At 41.5% G+C, this 24,287-nt stretch overlaps 1 protein-coding gene across 3 annotated transcripts in view; it reads right to left on the minus strand.

Annotated features, from left to right (window-relative positions):
* Positions 1–24,287, minus strand: part of SCMH1 (Scm polycomb group protein homolog 1) — a 400,787-nt gene that overhangs the window by 286,549 nt on the left and 89,951 nt on the right. For all 3 annotated transcript variants that reach the window (XM_069224887.1, XM_069224886.1, XM_069224888.1), the window contains one exon: positions 21,592–21,835. In XM_069224887.1, the coding sequence (XP_069080988.1) occupies positions 21,592–21,835 (244 nt within the window). The remainder of the gene's footprint in view (positions 1–21,591; positions 21,836–24,287) is intronic.

The raw sequence follows: 24,287 nt of genomic DNA on the forward strand, positions 1-24,287 counted from the left end.
ATAAGTCATAATATGGGCATTGGGGCACCAGGGGTTCCCCATGGGCTGCTGCATGTACTGTGCGACCCATAGGAGTCCATGCAAAATGTGCCTGCAGGCCTGCCATTGCAGCCTGCTTGAAAAGGTGCTTTCACCCTTTCACTACAGGTCACTGCACCAGGTCTCTGTAAGTCATCCCTATGGTAGGCCCTCCTAGCCCAGAGGGCAGGGTACAGGTACCTGTGTGTGAAGACACCCCTGCATGAGCAGAGATGCCCCCAGAAACGCCATCTCCATTTCACTGGACTTCGTAAGTATGGCCTTCTGACTGGAACTACTGTCAATAGTGCAGTGTAACCTAAAAACGTTTATTTACAGTGCTCAACCTACAAATGAAGGCTTTTCATTAATGAACCATAAATACAAGTTTGAACAGCATTAACCTATAGTGACACATATTACTTCAATTACAGACAGTTTCTTTCTCTATATATTGGCAGCCAAAGGGTTTGTGCTGCAGGGGGTTGGGCATGCTTGTCCAAAGGACGAAATAAACATAAAAACTTGTTGTCCTTGACCCCAAACAATATGTCCCGGGCGTCGAGTGATAAGATTTCCAAAATCCCTGGAAGGGGTTTCTCAAACTTGCTAAAATCACTGGTATCAGAAATATTGCAATCTGAAGAAAACATCTTATTCAACAGGAGACAAGTTTGTTCCCTCCTTGGTTCAGTGGTGTTGTGCATCTTTCTAGTTCTGCATGCACGTCCCTTCAAGCGGCCTCTCCGACAAAGCCTGGAAGATCAATGGGATCAGACCTCAGGAATATGGGAAGACAGAGTGCTTCTGACCACTCATACAACAGAGATATTCAAATGGTGGTGCCGTTCACAGAATCTTCTCTGAGGGATGAATTTCCAACAAGACATTCTGGCCCAAACCATAGTGATGGATGCTTCCTTGACAGTGTTCATATGGACCATCTACAGGTTCCAGGTCTGTGGTCTCTGAAGGAACAGTCTTACCACATTAAGCTACTAGAACTGAAGGCATTACATCTAGTTGTCATTCAGAACAGACTGTCTCCTTGTTCGGATGGACAATACAAAAACCATGCATTATCTAAACAAGCAGGGAGTGACGCAATCCAGATCTCTGTCCCTGGAAGCAAAAACAATTTGGAAGTGGCTCAACTTCTGGGACATCTAAATTAGAGGGGTCCATCTTCTGGGAAATCAGAATGCTCAGGTGGACACTCTCAGCAGAATCATTGAAGAAAATCACAATTGGGTTGTAAACAACACTGTACTTCACAACTTCTTCTCAGATGACGGTTTTCCCCAAACAGATGTTTTTGCAGAAGGAGGAAAAAAATGCCCAAGCTTCGCCTCGAGGTTCGACCAACCAGGCACAGTGGGAAATGCCCTGTGGATCGACTGTCCAGGCAAATTTCATTATGCCTTTCCTTCAATTCCCCTACTACCAACAATGATCATCAAGTGTTCACACTCGAAAGCCAGAATGATCTTCATTGCTTGGGAGTGGCCACAACAGCGGTCGTACACAGATTTCCTTCACCTCTCAAAGAGTGTCCACACAAGATGATGCTATATAGACCAGATCTTCTTCAGAAGTTTGGAAGCCAGATTCAACATCCCAAACTTTCCTCTCCGAATTTGGGTGCATTGCTCCTGAACTCATACAATATGGCCATGTAAACCTTCCTCAGGAATGCAGGGAGGTGCTAAGAGAAGCCAAGAGACAATCTACAAGGACATCCTATTCCTTCAAATGGAAGAGATTCTGCATTTGGTGTTCTCAGAAATATGTTAATCCTCTGACTTGTCATGAAAAAGCTAATCTTCCATATCTTTTCAGTCTCTCCAAAGCACAATTGAATTCTTCCTCTAATAGAGGACATCTTGCAGCAATCACAGCTTTTCGAAAATGTCCTTCACAAACGTCCTTTTTCACTATGCCCTTTGTTAAATAATTTATTGGCGGTATTAAGAAGATATATCCTCAACTCAGCAGATATTCTCCTCCATGGGAGTTAAACACTCTCCTCTCTCACCTGATGGGTCCTCCCTTCAAACCTATTCATAAGGCTTCCCTACAGCATCTCTTTGAAGACCTCAATCTTGGTAGCCATTATTTCAGCTAGCAGAGTTAGCAAGACACCGGCTCTCTGTTCACATGAACCTTACACAGTATTCCATAGCAACACAGTAGTGATGAGGACCCATCCTAAATTCCTCCTTAAGTTAGTCTCAGATTTCCATGTCAATCAGACTATTACTTTACCTACATTCTTTCAAACCCCATCTTCTCCTGCAGAGAGATTCCTCCACACTCTTGATGTTAGAAAATGTTTGTAATTCTGTCTAGATAGGACAAGTTCTTTAAGAGACTGAAAACAACTCTTTATCAAATATGGTTCTCTATGGACAGGTTATGCCACTTCCAAACAAGCCTTATCTAGATGGATTGCCTCCTCCATAATCCTTTGTTATCAAAAAGCAAACAAAATCCTATACAGTAAACCTAGAGGCCACCCTAACCAGAGTAAATCAGCTACTTCTGCCTTGCTTAAGAGCGTCCCAATTGTTGAGATTTGAAAAGCTGCAACTTGGAGATCAGTTCACACCTTTATAAAACACTATTGTCTTGATTCTGATGCTAAGGCTGAAGCCCAAGTAGGGAAAGCATCTCTAGAAAATGTATTTGCTTATTATTACATTTTTCCTTATTTAAAATGCCTTACTTCTCAGAATCTTTGAGAGATTACCTTGCAAATCTATCCAGTGCTTATCATTATCAATAGAGATCCCCTGAGAGAGAAAGAATGGATTTGTACCTGTAATCCTAGTTCTCTCTCAGGGAAATCTTCATTCTAAGAAACCCTCCCTCCCCCCCGATGGAAAATATAATATATCTATACCACTATTTAACTGATTTGAAAAAAAGAAACTGAGTAAACTGCCACCTACAGGGCACGGTGGGACACTGGAGGTCAGAAGGCCCTTAAAGGCACAGTGCCCTCTTTATATTGCTTCACTTCTGCAATCTAGCCAGGCTACATTGCTATTTATTATTTATTAGCTTACTGTAAAAAGAAGCAAACAGCATTTGGTAAGGATTTCTTTTTAAATTATCACTTTTCACTTTTGCCTATGTGATTTTTAGGGCATGACCCTTTTTCTTTCTAAATGTTAAAGGAATTAAATAAACATTGGCAATATAGTCTGTTTTTAAGGCTGAAAAAATTAACAAATCTGCCACATGTTTCCCGGCCTTTCCGAAATAAGGCGAAGTAGATGTGACTTTGAAAGAACTGCTCCAGGGTCTCTGCATGTGTGAGGGACGATTCAGTGCTTATGATTTTGAATGGAGATCTCTTGAAAGAGAATTGCTTTATCTCTGTAAAGACACGTGTTCAACCCAAACAGCAGAAATGGACTGTGGAGTGGCATCCAGTGGGCACATAGAATGAGGAGACATGGATCTGGCTCTCACCAATTTTAATCTCTGCTGCACAAACAGTGACCTGCGGCCAAGAATACCCATAAATCTAAAGAAACTGTGGCAGTCGAACATTGCACTGGATCTTATGGATCTGGAAAATAGATGCAGTTACCATAGCATGGCCAAACAGATGAAGCAGAATCCCCATCGGAACAGCAGCACTGCCAAGGCCCTTGCAAACAAGCACTGGCAATGCCAATAGGTCTGCATTTAAAAGAATTGTGTATGCTAATGTGAAGCATTACATGTGGACACATATTTGTGTAGAAGCAAAGAACTATACAATAATAATGGTGTAGGTTAAAAAGTCAGATGACCATAATGCTGTCAAACTAGACTTAAAAATCCATTTAATTAATGACTGCCCGCCTTACATCTGTGCTGCCGCCAGCGAAAACACCATAACTTATCTGGTTTTCCAAGACACTCAGTGCTTACTAGGTAAAATAATGAGTGTTAGTGCCCAAAGCTCTGCTCAGAAGCCTGGCCGGTGCTATTAAATTTTAGTATGTCAAACATCAAGGCTGCATAGTCAGGAAAATACCTCAGGCCCCCTAAATCCACTGCCAGATTTTGCCTGTCTTTTAGAGCTTTCTGCTTTGGCCCTTGGTAATTGTTTTACTTCTTCCTCTCCCTCCTTCTTCTCAGTGTGTGCTTTTCCCTCTCTTGTGCTCAGCAAATAATGTATGCTGAAAAAATGTTTAAGTGCAGGTCCTCAAATATGAGTGCTGGTGCCCTTCACCAGCAACCACCAGCTCAAATTAAGCACTGAAGACACTTTAATAGCATTACAATTCGTGTGTGCTCCTGAAAGGTCAAGCTCGGGCAGCTGGATAAATAAATGAAATGATCACAGCTGGGTGGAAGGCTAACACTTTTTTGTGGAACCAAATAATTTCTGCCCAATCAAAACGTGTATTCCTAGCCCCCAACATGAGGGCGGAGCCAAAGCCCCCTCGCATAATTGTCTGGTGACAGCTGTGCTGTCAAGCCAGACCATATAAAGTGAAGAGGAAGTAGTGCTGCATAGTGTGGGAGGGATGAAAAAGAGCACGCACCTGCCCCAGCTAAAAAATAAGTGCAAAATTAATTTAAAACTCCGAACGCCGACAGAACAAGGCAGCGGTGGACAAAGCAGATATAGGGGAGGGGAGATGAAAGCTCTATGGAAAAGGGAAAAAATGGCACGATGCCACAGTGGGAAATTAAGATGAAAAATGAAAGAGGCCGAGGTATTCGCCAGTGCTTAAAAAGGTACGAGAGGGGCGGCCGAAATCACAAGCAATTGAGATTAATTTACAGAATGCGAGTAGGACGAGAAGGGGGTGGGGCTCGCTGGCAGGGAAGGTAAAATTGTGATGTTTCTGCAATAAACTGTCCTAAAACTGTGAGTGAAGGAGCTTTATCTAGGGGAGTTTGCTTACTGAATCATCTGTTTAACTTCAAGGCTAAAATAAATTCAGTGCATCGATATTTATCAAAGAAATTACCTTATTTTAAGAAAGGGGTGAGAGAGTTATATCATATTCTGCAGTTTTACCAAAGACAAGGTTCATACCGTATTTGACTCCTGAACTGGGATTCAGGCTAGGGCAGTGGGCTATAAGAAAAAGAAACAGCACGTGAGCAGGGTGGTGGGAGCAGGGCATATATCAACGAACTGCTTTTTCCGAACTAGTATGGTATGAAAAATATCACTGAATATATTATGCAGTTCTGGATTTGCCATGGGAATGCACGAGTAATAGAGGAAAGCACAGAGGGGGTTGTCGCCTGTCCCAAATAAACACCTTTATCAAGGGACGTAGCCAGAGTCTGTGCCAAATGGCAGTTCCCACACCCACGCAGGAAAACAAATCATGGAACAGGAGCGATGGAGAATCAAGGAGGCACGCACAAAGCAAGGCCTTGAAGCTGGGCCAGCTGCAAACAATCTATTGTGAGTCTGCCAGGAAGGCTGTGATTGCACGAGCAGTCCGTTACAGTCCGCGGCAGGTGCACTGCACCAGGTGTGGGAAGGGAGCCCGGACTCTTCTCTACAAGTCCAAGAGCGATGTTCATCCTGAGGGCGGGGGCCACGGCACCTTCGCTGCCTTTGAAGAGTTTACGAGCTCGCTATTACTTCTCTTCCGTTCAGTAACGTTTGCGTTGTCGTTTTAAAGTGCTAGCGCCCAACTCCTCTGCTCGTTTTATTTTATTCCTGCCTAAGTGGCTATATGTAAACGAGCACCGAGGTGTTCCGAACCTACGTGAGCTCACGATGCTAACCCTCTAATCTTGTCTCCAGCAGGAACAGGGGCCAACTCTCGCCAGTCAGCGTGGTCTCCCTTCTACCCTCCAGTAAAACATTATGTGAGCGCGCTCTTAATCTGCCCTGCAATGTGACCTCATGAAGCAAAATCACAAAAATACTCCCTGCGAGAACGCATCAAAAAAGGTCGCCCCTATGAGCCCTGCAGGTCTGTTCTCAGAGCAGATGTGGCAGGAAGAAACTATAAAGGGTTTCCCGAACAAACATGTAAATCCATCTGCTAGCATTAAACTTGCTCTTGTGCTCATCTCAAATGTATTGTGCTACCATAGGTTGAGTTTTTTTTTACTGTATTTGCAATGGTTTTACCTGCTCCGCCATTCCCACTTCAGGCGCATTAAACCAGAATATTAAAACAGATGGAATCCAATAAGATGGGGGCGCACCATTTCTATCCACAGTCACAGACTGGTTTTATATTTTAGAGGTTCACTATATGGAAGAAGTAATTTTTGGAAACACACTGAAAGAAGCATTCTTTCGGCATGCTTTTCCGGTCACAATTTATATCGGCATACAATCCTAAATCGTAGGAGAAATGCACAAGGCACAATAAAGGCTTGTACTGGGCAAGTCTCAGCAGTGCTTGAAAACATATTTTTTTGCATATGAAACTGCAATATTATCACTACACTGAGTCCGCTGAAGGTGTGTGGGGGAGAGAGTAGGGAGGGGGGAATTATTAAGTGTCATGACCCGAACGCACACAGTCTTGCAGGTGACACACAGACTGTTGCAAGAACTAGGTACCTCAAACAGAACATAACATTCGAAAGAACCCTGCAGCGTCATGCAGGATTTGGGGAAAAACAAAGCATTAACAGTATTTACACTGAACTTGAACCGCGTGACATTGATTAATAAAATAAATAAACAAAATAGAATGCAAACAGAGAATACTATTGTGAGAAAAGTAAACTCACACTGTATAGGGATATTTATTCTTCGTTAAAGGAATCTGAGAGGCAGGCAACTTTGCCAATTTCTGGGAATAGCCAGATTCTCACAAGCTCCCACATCAAACTGCAGCTGAACTCTCTACTCCTCCCTACCTTCCACTCGGCCGCTGGCACTCTTGATCCACCGTAATCGCCGTCTCACCTTTATTTTATACCAATGACGCTGGTTTATTCTAACAGCGTAACCACCAACTTTATCAAACAAATCTGGGTCAGCACGACCCGTATTTATGCGTACAACATCCCACACCTGCAAGGGCACTGAAAGTTCATTTTTCTTCTGATCGAAAAACATTTTTTGTATTGAATCTCCTTTACATTAGCCTTGAAACAAGGCGTGGAGAATTTGAACTCTGATTTTCTGCTTGACCCATTTAGTCATCCACCCTGAGCACAGCCTTGTTGCGGGCTCCCCTCAAACCCACTCTAGCAATTCAAATAGAGAAACCTAGGCTGATGAATAAAGGATAGTACGATTAACTACTTATTGATCTTACAGCACAGGGCACTACTCATCTATTAGCAACCGCTCACTCAGTGCACTCACCCAACTCCTGGTTCATTCACAAAACCAGACCATTGGTTTGAAAATGGTAGAAGTAACTCTTAAGATGATTGACACCACTTGATTGAAAAACTCTTTACCTCCTCACTAACAAACCGAACACAGTTATCATACACTAAAATATCCGGGATCCAGACATGCAAAACAACATATTTCAAGAACTTTATCACCACCCTAGTACTGAGCTCGGAAATCAACCGAACCTCAGGCCACTTTGTGTAATAGTCTGTGATTAACAGTGTAAGGAGATAGCACCGGAAAAGTAAAATGGGCCCAGCTAGGCAAGTTCAACCTTCCCCATATGGGGTGAAGTGAAGGTGTAACAATTTTCAACCTTTTCCTTCTCTCAATTATTACAAATTACAGAACCCCTAAAATCATCATCATCAACAATATCCTTCTCCAAGCCGGGCCACAGCAAAACATTATGGATTCAATGCTTCGTTAAGTTAGGGCCCACAGACCCTCATGGGGACGGGAAGTCAGCCTTGATGTCATGTTCTCTGGTGGTACAATTTTTCATCATACAACAAAAGATCTTTTTCCATTGTCAGTTCTTGAGAAATTTTAACAAACAGCTGTGGCTTGCTCACAGCATTCTTTCCTATGGGCCATCCATTCTTGACTAACACAGCAATGTCTTTTAAGACTTCATGCTTTTGTACTGTCATGAATTCATCCTGTCCAGACAATGCACACATTGGCTAAAGATCAACAAAGGCAATAAGGCAACTCTCAGTGTCATCATTACAAACTCTACCAGCACACTCTGCCTCTACTGGAAACCTACATGACTAATCAGTCCTTTTCTACCTTGAATGTGCTCAATGTCAAAGTCATACTGCAACAGCCTAGCAGAAAGTCTGGAAATTGTGCAAATATGGTGCTTTATCTCCTTCCCATTGAGAATACAATTCAACATCTTGTAAGCAGATTGTACTAGGTACCTTTCATCCCATACATAGTTATGAAACGTCTGACTATCTTTATAGCCTGCTATAAGTTCCATTTCAATAATAGAAAACTGTTGCTCAGTCTACCTCAAAACATGTGAAGTGTACTCAATGGTGTACTTTTTCTCTCCTTTGATCTGGGGCAATACATCCCTGAGGTCTAGGTTCCTGGCATCGTAATACAGCATGGTGGAAAGGTTTGAAAGCCTTAGCTCCGAACAGTCGAATTTGACCTACTGTAAAGCCTCCTGACACATATGGTTCCACAGCACTGTACATTTGTTTTAGCATGCTAGTTAAAACCTTAAAATTAGAGGTATACTATGGGTTAAACTGACCATCAAAATCCATATGGCTCCACAAAATATTTCTGATAATTGTTGTCTACTGGTTGGGAGGCATCCAAGATTTCCTCTAACAAACTTAATATGGATTCAATACCATCCTCAAAAACAACATGGCCCAAATATAATACCCCTGTTCTAAGACATTCACACTTTTCTCTTTGGGAACTTCACCATGGTCATAGAGAATTGACAACATGCAATCATGCTCTTCCCCATTGGCCGCATACACTAGCATATCATCGTGAAATACATTCACACCTTTCATCCTCTTGAACATCTGAAACACGATCTGTTGAAAAACACAGGCTGCTGGAGCTAGCACAAACAGCACAAACTAATATTGGAAAGTGTCAATGGGCAAGACTACCCTGTGTTGTGTCTTGATTCACAATTTACTCTGACCTGAGGGTATGTGGCAGTAGGATCACAGTTGGTAAACCAGTTAGAACCTTCCAACATGGCCAACATTTCGGTGACCCTAGGGAGTGTGTGTGAGGGTATCAAAATCTCCTTATTTATACTGAAAGCAGAGTTCTGTGCACTCTCCCAATCTGTCACTGCGTTTGTGTGCCTAAACTAAAGGTGAAAGCCATAGTGAAGACTCAATCGGCTCAATCGTATCCCTCTCATACAACCCTATCAATTCTTTGTCAAGGACATCTTGATATGAAAACGCACCCTCTGGAGCCCGAATTTGACCAGAATAGCTCCCTTCTTAATTTTGATCTTAGGTTTAAAATGCTTTTTTTTTTTTCAGGCATCCTGAAAACAAGCTAGGGTATTCTTCAATACTCCCTTCCACCAGCTCATTTCTCTTCATTACAGAAACGTGCTCTTTTGCACCTAGCCTCAACATAATAACAAATAAAGCTTAGTGAAACCATCCTCGAATGTTGAGCCCCTTCCCTGCTACATTAATTTTCTCAAAAATGTATCTGCCTCTAAATTCTAAATTTCTACAAAATAATCCAGGAGCTCTATCCTGTGCCTCTCATATGATACAGGACCAGAATCAGGCAGCTCCAAATGCTTGGTATTCCAGGTCTCCCGGAATAATCCATGAGAAATCATGGTTATTCTGGACCCATATCTACTAACAAATGTTATTACCCACTCTGACATCAGTACCGGGGGTCAACACATTGTGAAGAATCGGCACTTCTGATTTTGCCATTAACCACCATCAAAATCATTTCATGCTAATCATCTTGAATCCTAGAAATAGCATTCGCGTCAGCATCCTCCTGAGACGAATTAGCAACATCGTTGTTACTATACCTGGTACCTTCACAAAGTGTCCTAGTTTGCTGCACACTCTACAAGTTACATTTATGCAGGACACCCTTTGCTACCTTCAATATGTGCAGGATTACTAAATATAAACCAAATGTTTGCCTTAATAAAACTTTTCAGTCAGATTGAACATCCTATAGTATTTTCAAAATTTCTTTGCAAACCACCCACTGTTTTGATCTGTCTGTCATCCAATTCCTTTGCCTGACACCTGTCATGTCTCAATGCTCTTGGTTGTTTAAATTATCTCTTCCAAGAAAGGGCTGCCCATGGACAAAATATGTCATTGTATGCTTTATCAACAAAAGGTCCCTTAACGGTTGGTCTGTGAAATTATCCAATTGGGAATCCATAATGAGAAAGTGTAAAGCTGTTATACAAGTCCGTGATCTCCTCTGGCTTTTGAACCCTCTTGACAAATTTATGTCTAAAGACAACCAAGCTTAGCTGTACATCTAAACTGTTTTCAAGATTCCGGACAAGTTCATTGTGTTAGCCAATAGCTTTCCCCTCATTCAAAGCTAGATTGCCAAATACTTGGAAGCAGCCCTTCCCTCAAATGTAGAAATAATTTCTGGAATGAAACCTTCGCACTTCAATTGCTCCCAAATTTGTCCCGAAAGCTTCAAACCAGTTTTTCCATGCAACTGGGGAATCCTCTGGAGTTTCCAGAAATGAGGGCAGTGGGGTGGAGGGTGGTTGTTCACAGAGTGCATGTTACTATAATGATGTACGGCTGGTAAGGGGCAGAGAAATTAAAAACAAATTGTCATGTCAGGAGGCTGAACACCGCACAGCATGAAGGGGAAGGAATTTTAACAACAGTACCGAAACAGATGGGGAATAGAATATGGTTACCAAAATGCAGCGAAAGTGGGCATATCATCACAAGGGACAGATACTGTCCTGGTACTAGAAATCAGGAGAAAATAGTACACACTTTACAAATATTACTATCACTTGGCCATGTGCATCATCATGATGCATTTGAGCAGAAGCTGAAGTCAATGGTGGTGTACGCATCAACAACATGACATACAAATACACCTTCGTTGTGATAAGTTCATGCACAGCTCATACTCAATGATAATGTGTGCATCACTGAACCGCACCATAGAACAATAACCAGACTCCAACGTGATAGGCTTAGCTATATTTAATTAATAATGGCATAATGTCAAAACTTTGGACGGTACCAGAATGTTGCTGGGGGACCCTTAACTGTTTCTGAGCCGGCACGTCAACTGCAGGTAAGCTCAGCACTCTAGTGTCATGGAGGTAGCTGCAGCGGCATTCCAGAACAGCCTCACTACACCTTTCTGCGATACCAGCATACTTGAAGTGCTTCAAATGTCTCCAACACTGAACATTCTAGGCTGTGTAAGATGGGTGGCTTTTTACCACTTGGTGAGATGGTTACCCACATAGTATACAGGACTGGAGAAGGTAAGCTGGGGTTGAATCAAAAATGGCATGGGATGACAGAGGAGGTGGCTTGCTGAATTAATCACCAAATTATGAAGTATTCTCACCACACAGAAACGGCCGAAGCTTTACTGGGTGAGATATGTTAAAAGTCAGTCTAGCAAGCCACGAGGATGAAATGGACTGCAGGTGACCTTCAAACTGTCAACAAAACTTCATAACTCAAACAGAACATAACAATCTAAAGAACCCTGCAACTTCATGAAGGAGCTTGGATAAACAAAACATTAATTTAGCCTTATAGCCAACTGCCGAGGACTATACTGCGACTCTGGCCTATAACGAGGGATAGGGCCTTTAACAAACGATATAGCCCTCAGCAGAAAGGCTATAAAGCTATTAAAGCATTCCACCCACTACAAACATTGGAATGTTGGAACTCCGGGCTTATACCAAGCTTATAAGCACAGAGGAACTTCAAGGTCTTCCATACAGCTCCCATTATTCCAATGTTCTAATACTAGTTACACTTATCTTGAGCAAGTAACTACCACAGAAACAGCCTGGCTGTCTTGGTTCAGTTGTACGGTTATGTTCCTGGTTCACTGAGATTTATGCTCCACTCTCTACTTTTAATCATCTGTTCCATTTATTTCTCTTGTAATTCGCCTTCCTTTTTTTCCTTGGTATATTTTTATATTTGTCTTATTATGCATTAAGATATATATGAAAAATTGTCGTGTCACTCAATGGCGTATAACACATTTTTGGAGGACAATCGAACCAAATGAATTCCATGGAAAATCATTGATTGGAAAAAATGGGGATTCATCAGTAGATTTATTAGAACTGTCAGGGTCAGTGACTAGGTGCAGAGAGGAGTCAAACTGTTTTAGGAAAGAGGATAGAACGATCAAAAGTCAATTTTTATGGCTGCCAGGATGCAAACTAGAAACAGAATGGATGAATTTAAGACAGCACATAAAAATTAAATATTATGGAAGTAAGTTTTGCTTGATTTAGTAATTAGATAGAATTGTATATATCTGTACACATGTATTTATAAATGGCTGAGAAATTGTCAGTCTGGTGTTTAGTGTATGTTTTTGCAAATTATATTTTGGCAGCCAATGTTTCTAAATGGTTCTTCCAAAAGAAGAGAGTTTGGGATGATTACAAAAGAGGACTTAAGTTCTCTTTCATAATCATACCAACCTCTCTTCCATTACCCTTTCTCACACTCTTCCAGTGTCAATACAATGTATTTTTCATTAACTTCACATGCCCTCCTCCAGCCAATGTTAATGTATGCAACTCAGTAACATTTCTTTACTCTTGGTTTCCAACTCTGGAATCGTGATATACACAACCAATCCGCAAGGTTTTGGAGCCCAGTGAAAGCACAAGCTGGGCCACACCATGTGTCAGACACGGTCGACATTTGTCATTAAAGAAAAATGCAGATTTTTAACAAAATAGTGTTTGTGAATAGCCCACATGTCTGACTCGCATATGGACAATGTGATCGATTCCAGTGAAGTAGTTATGTAAACCCTGGAACTGTCAAATTGGCACTGCAAGGATTAACCTTAAACCTAAAAGTAAAGGGTAGACCCAGAGGGTGCTCTAGAACCATACAACACTAGAGCACATAGATCCGATAAAGAGTACCACCTTAAAGGCATTTGCTGGATGAATAACAAGTTATTCCTATGCAACACTAATGGTGATTTGGTGGGAAGGATACCTTAAAAAGGAGTCTGTAGTAGGTTTCAAAGCTGAAATTATTTTTAAAAAACATATGCATGCATTGAGCATATACTCTAATCAATGAATAGGAAGCAAACTGACTATGTTTTATGTATATGGGCACATTAGGTGATCATTACTTGATACCTTTACTGAGAGACGTGATAGCTAGCTTCACAATGCAATGCGTACTTACAATCTCCACTCTTTTACCTAACGAAACTAGGGATTTAACCTATTACAGCTTACACAATTCATATTCAAAACAATGAATCTATGTCGTATATAGCTTCAGCCTCAAGAAAACGATGGCATGTGCTTCGCACAAATATACATCATTAGAGAATCAGAAGAGGCTTTCATCCCGGCGAAAGACGTGTTTTATTGTGCAGCAGTATGTGGTTTTTTTCATTCTTAGCACACTATGTACGATCCTGCATCTGCTCCCTATCCCTAACAGAAACACCTTAGCACATGTCATGATTACTTCCAGAACGGATTACGGTAATGCTCTCCTCTTGGGAGTCCCAGCCTACATTCTTAAACAACTATAAGTTGTGCAAAACGACACAGCTAGGTTAACGTTAGATCTTCCCAAGTACCCTCATGCCCAACCATGCCTCAGAACTCTTCATTGGCTCCCAGTACATATGAGGATCACCTTTTGAAGAGCTTTGCATCACTATTAAAGCCTTTTGTGACAACGGAGACCCTCTTCCATTACACAGAAAATCATGCAATATTACCCTCCTCCGCACTTAAGATCTGTGACACAAACTTGAAGTCTAAAAACATGGGTAGAATGGGTAGAATTAGCAGATCCTTCACTCACCTATCCTCAAAAAAATGAAATGCTCCTCCATATCAACTAAGAATTGCATCCATTCATGACTCATTCGGCAAACTAATAAATACCTGACTTTTTATCAGAGTATAGATAGCTCTGTTCCTCTTATTTGTATGATAAGTCCATTGCCAGGAAAGCTTCTGCAAGCTGTTACACTCTATAAATTAATTTAATTCATTCATTCATTCATTTCAGCAAATTAAAGTGTTCTGTGGTTCAGTATAAACTGATTTCAATTGAATAGATGTTATTTAGTCCCAGATTCCAAACTCAATGCTACTGACAGGATGGACACTCTGCATCCATTAATATGGGTACTGTGAGAAAAATCTCTTTTTGCTTTATCACTACCCTTTTTTACTGACTAGAGGGATGTGGTATCCCTATGCCCAACTTCCTGGACATATTGTTTGGGGTCAAGGGCAACACGTTTTCATGTTTACTTTGTCCTTGGTACAAGAAGGCTCAACCCCCTGCAGCACAAACCCTTTGGCTGCCAGTTTACAGAGAAGAGAACTGTCTGTGGTTGAGGTAATGTGTGTCCATATGTTAATCCTGTTCAAACTTGTATTTTTGGTTCATTAATGAAAAGCCTTCATTATTAGGGTGAGTGCTGTAAAAAAATGTTTTAAGGTCACATTACACTAATGACCGTAGTGCCAGTAAAAAAAAAAGGGGGTAGTTTGAAAAATGTAATAATATGAATGCACACATTGCCACCAGTGGCATAACAAAGGCCCGGGTGCCTCCTCCTGGGTGCCCCCTCAGCACAGCACCTGCCCTGAGTGAGGTTGGGGGGGGGGGGTTCTCCATGTTCTTTGCAGGGGAGCCCCCTCCAGTTTCGTTACGCCACTGATTGCCACAGTAGTTCCTGGCACTGAACAAAACTACTTTGTGTGCTAATATGCTCCTTTTGAAAGAGTAGAATGCAATCACTCACAGTAAAGCTAGCCGATAGGTAGAGAGAAAAAGTAGTTGAATAAAAACAAAATGTCTTTTTTAATGCCAGACCTAAAGAGAAACCAATTCTTAATAAATGTCACAAAAGTGCATCCATGGTATATGTCTTTGAATTAGTGGCTTTTATGAATTCACAAGAACCTACAGAAGTAGACCAGGAAATCGTACTCGTAGAAAATATTTGTGAACTCTATTGTAGCATGAGCAAATATGCATGTGTCGATTTGCTCATGTGAAAATCTATTGAGCGTTTACAAGTTCACTTTCCCTCCAACCACTTTTTTCACAACTCTTAAAGAACTTCTACTTCTGCCATTGTCAGGAGTACATTTCCAACCTTTCTTATTATGGGAAAATATTAGAGAAGAGCTGGCGCAGAGCCTTAAAACATGCAAGTTAGTAGGTTTGCAGACTCAAAGGCATCCCTGCCCTGGAACTAATACTTACTGCTTCCTCCAGCCCAAGTATGTAGATCTGCGGAAAGGTGGCAAAATAAGGAAATTGCTATAGTAGGGATTGAAATTGCAAGTATTCAAGCCCCACTATAGTAGTAGCCCTGGCACAATCAGAGAGGCTTTATCAGAGCTCCTACATAATGATATTGCTGACATAATTTGTCGCCGCACTACATGGCACCAAAGGGACAAGTAGATTTAAGAAGCAACTTGTTGCATGACAAGTAGATATTGTATTAAATTTCACGCCTCTGAGACTAGTTTTCTTGTTTTTTTCTGAACACTGGGACATTTCTCTCAAGTCACCAGTGCATCTGTTCTAAACAATCAAACATGGTAAAACTGCCTAATGCCCGAATGGAATATTGACCTTTAGAGTAAAGCCATAGTATATGGTGCAGGAAAATACAATAATGGCATGGAAAATTAAATATCACCTATGAACTGTAGCACCTACTGTATAGCCTGACTGCTGTAGCGTTTAAACCTTACAAAATAACCCTTTTTGACAGAAAAGAACAATATCTTTAAACACTACATAAGTAACCTTTAAGTGGGCCTTCCAGCCTACAAGGTAGGGTTCCTAGTATTTCAAAGAGGTACATTTGGAAATATAGTATCAGCATGCACCTACAGTGACTAGCCCTGAAAAGCTATTTTAACTGTAAAGGCTTGAAGCTGTTCCTATGACAAAAATCTTAAGAATAAAATATTATTTCTGCTAACGTAAGTTTGGGATAAGCTAAAGGAATGATTCAACCACTAGTTTTTAATATTTAATAAAAATCTAGTTTACTGGTAAAGTCAGCTTTGTTGTAAATATTTAGGAAAAGTAACTTTTAAAGAAGCAATGGTTTATACAGTTTGGCAAGAAAATCTGGGTGTGAGATATGAGCCCTCTCAGCTCTAGGGCAGCTGGGATGGTTCAGGAGCTCCATTAACTTGAAAGGGACCAGGTTGAGGCCTGCCAATTCAAAGTTAGGTTTAAAGGGCGATGTAGGGGAGTCAAGCTTCTGTTCCCTGAGCCCAAAGTAGCCAGCTTGGCACCAGCTCATTTGAAGGGGGAGCTACTACCAGAATCAATTTGATGATGCTGGGGGTAAGTGGACTGCTAATCCACCCCTGGATGGGACACCCAAAACCTAGACGAGCAGAAGAGAGCTGCCATGTTGGATTTTACTCAGAACAGTGCACTATGGCAAAATCTGCAGTAAGGAAAACATGATGTGCTTCAAAGGTGAGAAGAGCCACCACTGGGAACTTTTTTTCTCATTGGCTAGAAAGTGTCCAGGAGTCATTCCACTCACTGGCTAGTGAATTCTACAAAAGTTGCACCTCACTCACAGCGCATCATAAAACACAAGAAACAGAAAAAGACCAAAAGAGGACTGACTTGCTGTCTGTGACCTGTGCGGAGACCTGAGGGGTCGAACACACTCCCACTTGTACCCATGACTGAGAAGTGGACTCCAAAAGTAATTTTGCCGACGTCCGGTATATTTACAGGCACACAACTAACTGCAAGAGATCTTTTTTCTGGAGAGCCACTTGACGAAAAACAACTGAACTTGGAGTGGAGCCTTGCTGGTGGCCTCTCCCGGAGGGAGTCTTTCCCTGAGATCCTGTGAATGTCAGTGGGCACGAAATTTGAATTTTCCCTCTTGGAGCTTTTACTGATAAGACCAAGGGCTTCACGCAATCTCGTCCAACAGCTATCCAACTTAGAAAGGACTTTAGAAAATGTCACCTGCAGCCTTGCCATACTAGAAGATTTTGAAATCCATTTGAGAGACTAAGACAGAAAGTGACATTTTTGACCTGGACGACCGAAATAGGGAAATCCGACTCTCATTTCATTGTAGTCAGTCTGAAACGGCATCTAGGTCCTGGTCAACGGTGAACAGTGATTTCTGATTGATGCTTTACTTTATCTTAGAACTTTTTGTCCTAAAACTTTTAAAATTCATATTTTGGGTTCCCTTTTATTGGATGGTAGTAGTTTGGTATAATTTGTCTAATTAAGTGTTTCTCTATTTTTGGAAATTGAATGTGGAAGTTTCATTCTGTTGTATATTGACTTTTTAATTGTTTTGTTACTGCTAGATACTTTACACACTTTTTGTTAGGTTTAGCCTGTCTGCATTATGGCAGTGATCCTCAACGTACGGCCCGGGGGGCTCTTGTGGCCTCCCTCCACCCCCGAGACCAAGACCAGTACATGCAGCCCCCTGGTGAACAGCAGCATGGGGCTGCTTGTCAGAGCACTAACATTCTGAAAGATGTTAAATTAACAGGCAAACATTTAGTTACATGTTACCTCTAATAAAAGAAAAAAACAAAGAAGGTGTTCTGCAACATTTACGTTTAGGAACAACTTCATTTTTAGAGGCATCTTGCAACAAAGGTGTTAAAATATGAGAGTCTCTTCAAAATTAACACAAGAGTATTTTAATTAAATAGCACAAGAGTTTCACCTTAGTACATCAGATGATAATAGTGCATTGAGGAGTACTTTTTTTTTTTTTTTTAAGTGATAAGTTTCAAAGATGAAGGTAGAAACATTTATGTCTCCCTTCACACTGACAACAATGCCAATAGTAAAGAAGCATATGTCAGTGGTCATGTGGAGCCCTCTGGGTGGCCTGAGTTGTTATTATACATGGACAGTATTGTAGTTGATTAAATCAAAAACAAGAGAACATCCTAAACGCACATATTTCAAGGTGCTCTTATATCAGATAATGAAGGAAAAGGAGGCAAAATGAAATAAAAGAATTGCCTTGGATCACACAATTTGATCAAGTGGAGAAGCTGGGCTCAATCCCAGGTTTTCTGGTTTCACATTGTGAAATTCTATTTCAGTTGAATTCAATAATCAAGCTACTTCCTTTGTACACTTGAAAAGGTCAGAGTACTGACAGCAAGCAGATAAGGCGTACCCCGAGGTGCAGTAGAGGGATAGTGACTCAGATACAGCATAACACAGTATTGCCAAATCTAGGACTATTCCAGAGTCTAAGAGCTTAATTTAGAGGTTAGTATGGAATGAAACCCTCAAGATAAGTCAATAACTCACTGTCCACACCATATACATACTTCGCTTCTTTTAAGCCCACTTTACACACCCACCAATCTCCACCCCCATGAATGCGGCCCTAACACATCACAGACCATACCTTTTGGCCCCTGGGTAAATTTTTTGCAAGTGCCAATGCTCAATGCAACAACTACTAGGGGTTGAACCCACGTTTATTTATTGAACTTGTGAGTTGGATCTGAAAGGGTTTTGTACTTATTACTTGAGAAGGACTCAAACCCTCCCAACTAATAACCCATTTTGTTACAGGTACCCTGCATTATCAACCCACTAGTACTGTCCAATTACAAGGTAAACCCCTCGGAATGAGGGACAACTGTGCAGATATAACATTACAAAGCATTAAAAAGCACAGGATTCCTTATTCTGAGGTTTTTAGAGCTCCATTACCACCTACTCTAAGCAGGTAGAAAATTAGAGAAGGCACTTCTATGCAGAGTGTGGGTGGGGAGAGGGTGGGCAGTAGGGTAGTGTAAGGAAATAATTGTTATGACACAGAGAAGCATTGCATGCTCCTCTACTGCTATAGAAAAAAAGCTTGGTGAAGTCATGGAGTTATGGCTGCAGTTGCAGCCAAAGACCCAAAGAGTGTACCAGCCAGAATTTCCAGCTGGTAAAAATGGGCCTGGTGTTCCCATACCCAGGAAAGCCGGCTGCAAGAACGTCATGACAGTCATGATCCGGAGGAGCAGAATTACAGAAAGGAAATCTAGTCCACTTGAGTCGTAATTAGGGCTTTAGTGTATCACATAATTGCTTCATATGGGAAGAAATTGTTGACTCATCTGAACCGTTTCAAAGGCATCTGTTTGACATCTGTTTGAGAGCCAATATGTAGTTTGGAAAAAACATGGATTGATAGCTTCTCAATGATGACCGTTTAACGCTGCAGTTAGAGGGCTCGTGTATTGTTGAATAGCTGAATGAAAGAGAAAAAAGTGATCATAGGAAGAGTAGTACTATCCTCTCCGAAACAAAATGTGTTTAGTGGCAGAGCTCCCTCATCCCTTGGTTGCTTCTTAGTAAATCATCATCCATGACAAAAATAATGAAAGTGCAAATTATATATATTTATACATCTTTTTGTGGGAAACACTAGTGGTCTGATTTAGAGTTTGGCAGACAGGGTACTCTGTCGCCAACGCAAAGAAGTACCCTTCCCGCCAAACTCAGGGTCCGCCTGCCAACATTTGGAAATGGGTGGACTGTAAGTATTCCATCAACAGAGCTCCCGTTAGCTCCATCAATGTAATACTCTCTCTGATGGCCTGACGAAGTAGGGACAGTCGAATGAAGGACATTACACCATCTGCCCTATTCAGATTGGTCAGAATAAAGTATTTTTTTCCCTGTCCGTCACTGACAAGAACAACCTGGCAGTGAGGAACACAGAAAAAAAAAAAACAGTAATGGCCCCCACGCCCTGGAACGAAGCTGCTATGGTTTAAGATGGGGGGTGCTGAAGGTGTTTAGTTTTTTGTTTTTCCAAAAGTAAAAAAAGTAAACTCCTGATTAGGGAGCTTGTTTTTGAAAAACAAAAAACATTTGAAAATTTTGATGGCTGGCCGTCATGGCTGATTGTACCTTCAATCGAACTTCCCTACATCACTATGACGGCGGTTCCTGTCAATGTAGAAAGATGTCCTTGAGGCCTGCTGACATCTCTAAATTTGGGGGCTGGATGTCCAACATGGCAACAGTGTAAAGTACTACTTCACCCTGATGGACATTATTCTGTACACCAAACACTAAATCAGGACCCTGGTAGAGCCTACAAGTAAGTACACCTTGCCAGGTCAGTTGATCGATCAATACATAAATATGAAGGAGCAGACAGCATCAAGAGATATGGGCTATGAGAAGACACAAAAAGGGGGTTGAAAGGAAGATCAATGGAAAGGAACTATGCGCCCTAAGTGGCAGAACCAGTTTCGGCAAATGGATAGCATTGGTTCCAGACAATCCTATCCTCATTTCTATCATTTGGACACATTAAAAGCAAAAAGGGGGAGAAGAAGGCCTACAACAACAGGGTAGGGCAATGCAGCTGGCTCGCGTTTGCTCATGTTATAGTTGATAGCGTTGTAAACTCCTAACCCGACTTTTCACCTATCGGCAAAAGTGTATTCATGTACGTAACCTGAAAAATTGCAATTAACTGTGCAAAGCGCCTGACTTCTGCCAAGCGAAATCGCACTAGTAAAATAGAGAAAAAGTAGTCCACGAGTCGGACAGAAAACAGCGAGCCTCGCATGTTTTCTGAACTTGGTCGATGCACTTGAGGAGGGCTTGCCACCGGAAAAGGCATGACGTGTGCATGCCTTCGACTAATGAAAGCAATTTGATTTTAATAGGCAAGCCCACGAACCAATGAAAAACACCGTTGCTCCGAGCCCTTTTCTAATAACTAAAGCGTCTCGCTGCGATACGCATGCGCAAGCGCATGCAATGCAGGCTCGACCCTAAAAAGGGCACAAAAGAAGAAGACATTTGGTTTTCGACAGTTCTACCCTCATTCATATCTTTCTAAAGCAAATAAATGGGACCTTCTAAAAACCTTGGAAAGAGTCACTATAAAGGTATGTAGACGATAGAAAAAGAAACCCTGAGAGGCATCCTGTTTTCGTACAAGATCTATATATAAAACACAAAATTTGTCTCCACATTTTCTAGACCATCCATTCAGATTCATAAAGATCTGCTTTTCTCTTTCTCACTTGAAATATACTTTCTATTAAGCAAGAAGGCACAGCGATTCATAATGTAAAACAAATAAATTTTAAAGGGAGGGTAAATCTGCCCAGAATTCCAAAGAACCCAAATATCACCTGCACTCATTCACACACATTATGGTTCTTGAAAAATGGGTCCAACAGCACTTAATTGTTTCTATAAAAAAAAATGTTGATGCAGCAACTTTAACCAAGTACTGAACGTGTTTATGTATCTACTATATGCTACTCCATTTCGAAAGATTCTCTATTCATACTGTACAGCAATACATCTTAGTCATCTCCATCTAAAAAAACGTGTTAAACAATACGCACAAACAGTTACATCATAAAGAAAGTAATATCAAAAGACCAAATAATAACTGAACATACAAGAGTTGTTGCCAGATATTACCTTTGGTGCCAGGGGGCTGCAGGTTATCCCCGGTCATGGAACACCAGCCAACAGGGAAAATATCCCGGGAGTCATAACGACACCAGTAATCGAAGGCCCCTCGCCAACCATCAAAGGTCACAAGCACTTCACAGCCCTTTACATCCCCTATTGTGGCCGGACAGATGAAGTGAGGGTTCTTTCGGTCCACAGCTTCCAGTTTCATTCCTGTACTGAAATAGTTCTGGGATGGAGGAGGTGGATCCTTCAGGGAAAGCAAGAACACAATAGTCAGACACAATTTTACAAATAATACATGTTCTTGACTCACTGAAATCTCTTTTTAGCCCTTTCCTTTCTTGTGTAGTGGTTCAGTTTATGCTTAAAAGACATGCACCTTTTATTCAACTGGCATCCCCATCACTAGAGGAACAAGTTACTTACTTTCTGTAACACTCTTTCTGGTAGAGACTATGTAGACCCAGATTCCTAACCGTTTGAATATTACCCAGTGGTGAGACTGAATTTGGAAATGTTTTCACAGTACCTCCGCACGCCACAAGATGGCGCCGTGAAGATCTGTACTGACACTCTTCTGCTCCGAAAAATATATGGGGGCATGTTCTCTTAGGGTCCAAGCAATGGATCTTCTCCTCATCCTCTTTAGAGGGGAGAGGTGGAGCATAGAATGCCAGCAGAGTGATGGATTGGCTCATGTGAATGGCATCATCACTTTCGGAAGAAAGGATGCCCTAGTACACATGAGAAAATTAGTAACTTACTGGTAACTGCAGTTATCCAGTATTGATATCTTTCATAGATTCACATGCTTGAATCATTCCCCGTCGTCGAAGTGGGAGTCGCACAGTACCCTAATAAAGCAGTATGCAAGAATTATAAGAGGCATAACATCCTTACATATAAGTAGAGCCTCTCTGGGGAGGAGGGTGGGTAGCATGTGAATCTATGAAAGATACTCATATTAGATAACTGCAGTTACAGGTAAGTAACAAATTTTCTTATCCAGTATTGGATATTTTATATTTTCACATGCTTGGATCGGAATAACAAGCAGTATCGTAGGCAACTGAAGTACTCTTAGAGAATGGTGGGTAAAAACAAAACATTTTCATTATAGTCAATACAACATAACCATTTATAAGTATTTAGGCATCCATTTGAAATTTTAACAAGAAAGCGGCGATATACAGCTGACTGAAAAAGCATTAGAAATTATTTAAATAAACACCTCTATTTAAAGAGGATCATCTTATTGGAATAGATGGGGTAGCACAGCCTGTCCCACAGCAGAGTCACTGCATTGTTTTGACTCTAGGCAGTAGTGCTGCATGAATGAGTGGGTGCTCTTCCATGTGGCAGCTCAGCATATTTTCTCTAGTGGGATGCTTGCGAAAAGAGCAGTTGAAGTGGATACTGCTCTTGTGGAATGTGCCTTAGTTTTTCTCGTCAGGGGTTGCCAGACTTAGAATGGGAAAACTGAATTGTTGCTGAGATCCACTGTGCTATTGTGGCTTTCGTCACTGCAGTCCCCAGATGCCCTTGATTATAGGAGACTAGCAGTTGATCCATTTTGCGAATCCTTTAGTACAGTGGAGGAAGATCTTGAGACATGGTTTGATGTCTAAAGTATGGAGAGTCTTTTCTGCTAGTGTGGTAGGATTGGGAAAAAAATATCGGAAGCATGATAAGTTCATTGAGGTGCAACTGGAGGAAACCTTTGCAATGAACCTCAGATTTGTTCTAAGAAGGAGAAATTTGTCTGTGAAGTTTAGAAAGAGCTCAGGATTGTGAAGGCTTGTATCTCACTCGCTCTTCTGGTGGATGTGAGTGAGTAGTATAGCGACCTTCCACGTGAGGAGCAACAGTTCAGTCTTATGAATTTGTTGGAAAGGGGATTTCATTAATTGCAAGAGGGCCACGTTGAGATGCCGTTCCGGGGGAGGCGCTCGCACCCATAGGAAAGTTCTGAATGGCCCTTTCATCAATTATTTAATGAATCTTGTGGAGCAGCGAGATGTAGTTTGTGTGGAACGTCAGTACCCTGCGATTACTGCAAGGTCAACTTTAATTGGTGCACAAACAAGGCCTGACATGGCTAGTGAAAGAAGACAAGGAATGATCTGCTCGGGAGAGGCTTTAAGTGGGTACAAGTTATTCTGATGACACCAAGAACAGAATCTTTTCCACTTTGGCCTGTAAGTTTTGTTCGTACTCTCCACCATGCTCTGGATAATACATCTCTGCATTCCTGATTGATGGTTAAGGTTCAGAACTCATAGAACTCAGGAGTCAGACATGCAACTGGAGAGAGGCTGGCTCCGGTTGTAAAACTTGGCCTGGGTTCCTCGTTAAATGCATTTGTTTCTTCGGAAGACAGATGGGTTCGGTCACGGACAGGAGAATCAGCTCTGTAAACCATTGTTTTCTGGACCACTTGGGGGCTATAAGGATGAGTCGACAGCGCTTTGTTTTCATCTTTCTGAGAATACTGGGAAGTAATAGGAAGGAGGGTGGGGTGGGGGAGTGTATGCATAAATTCCATACAATCACATCGAAAGGGCATTCCCCCACCAATCTGGTACGGGTATCAACTGGCGAGAACTGGCATTTGGTATTCTTGTCTGTCGCAAAAAGATCCAACGTTGGCTTGCCCCACCATCAGAAAATCCGGTCTACTTATTGCTGATCCAGTTCCC

Source organism: Pleurodeles waltl, chromosome 3_1 (genome assembly GCF_031143425.1).
Source record: "Pleurodeles waltl isolate 20211129_DDA chromosome 3_1, aPleWal1.hap1.20221129, whole genome shotgun sequence".
NCBI lineage: Eukaryota > Metazoa > Chordata > Amphibia > Caudata > Salamandridae > Pleurodeles > Pleurodeles waltl.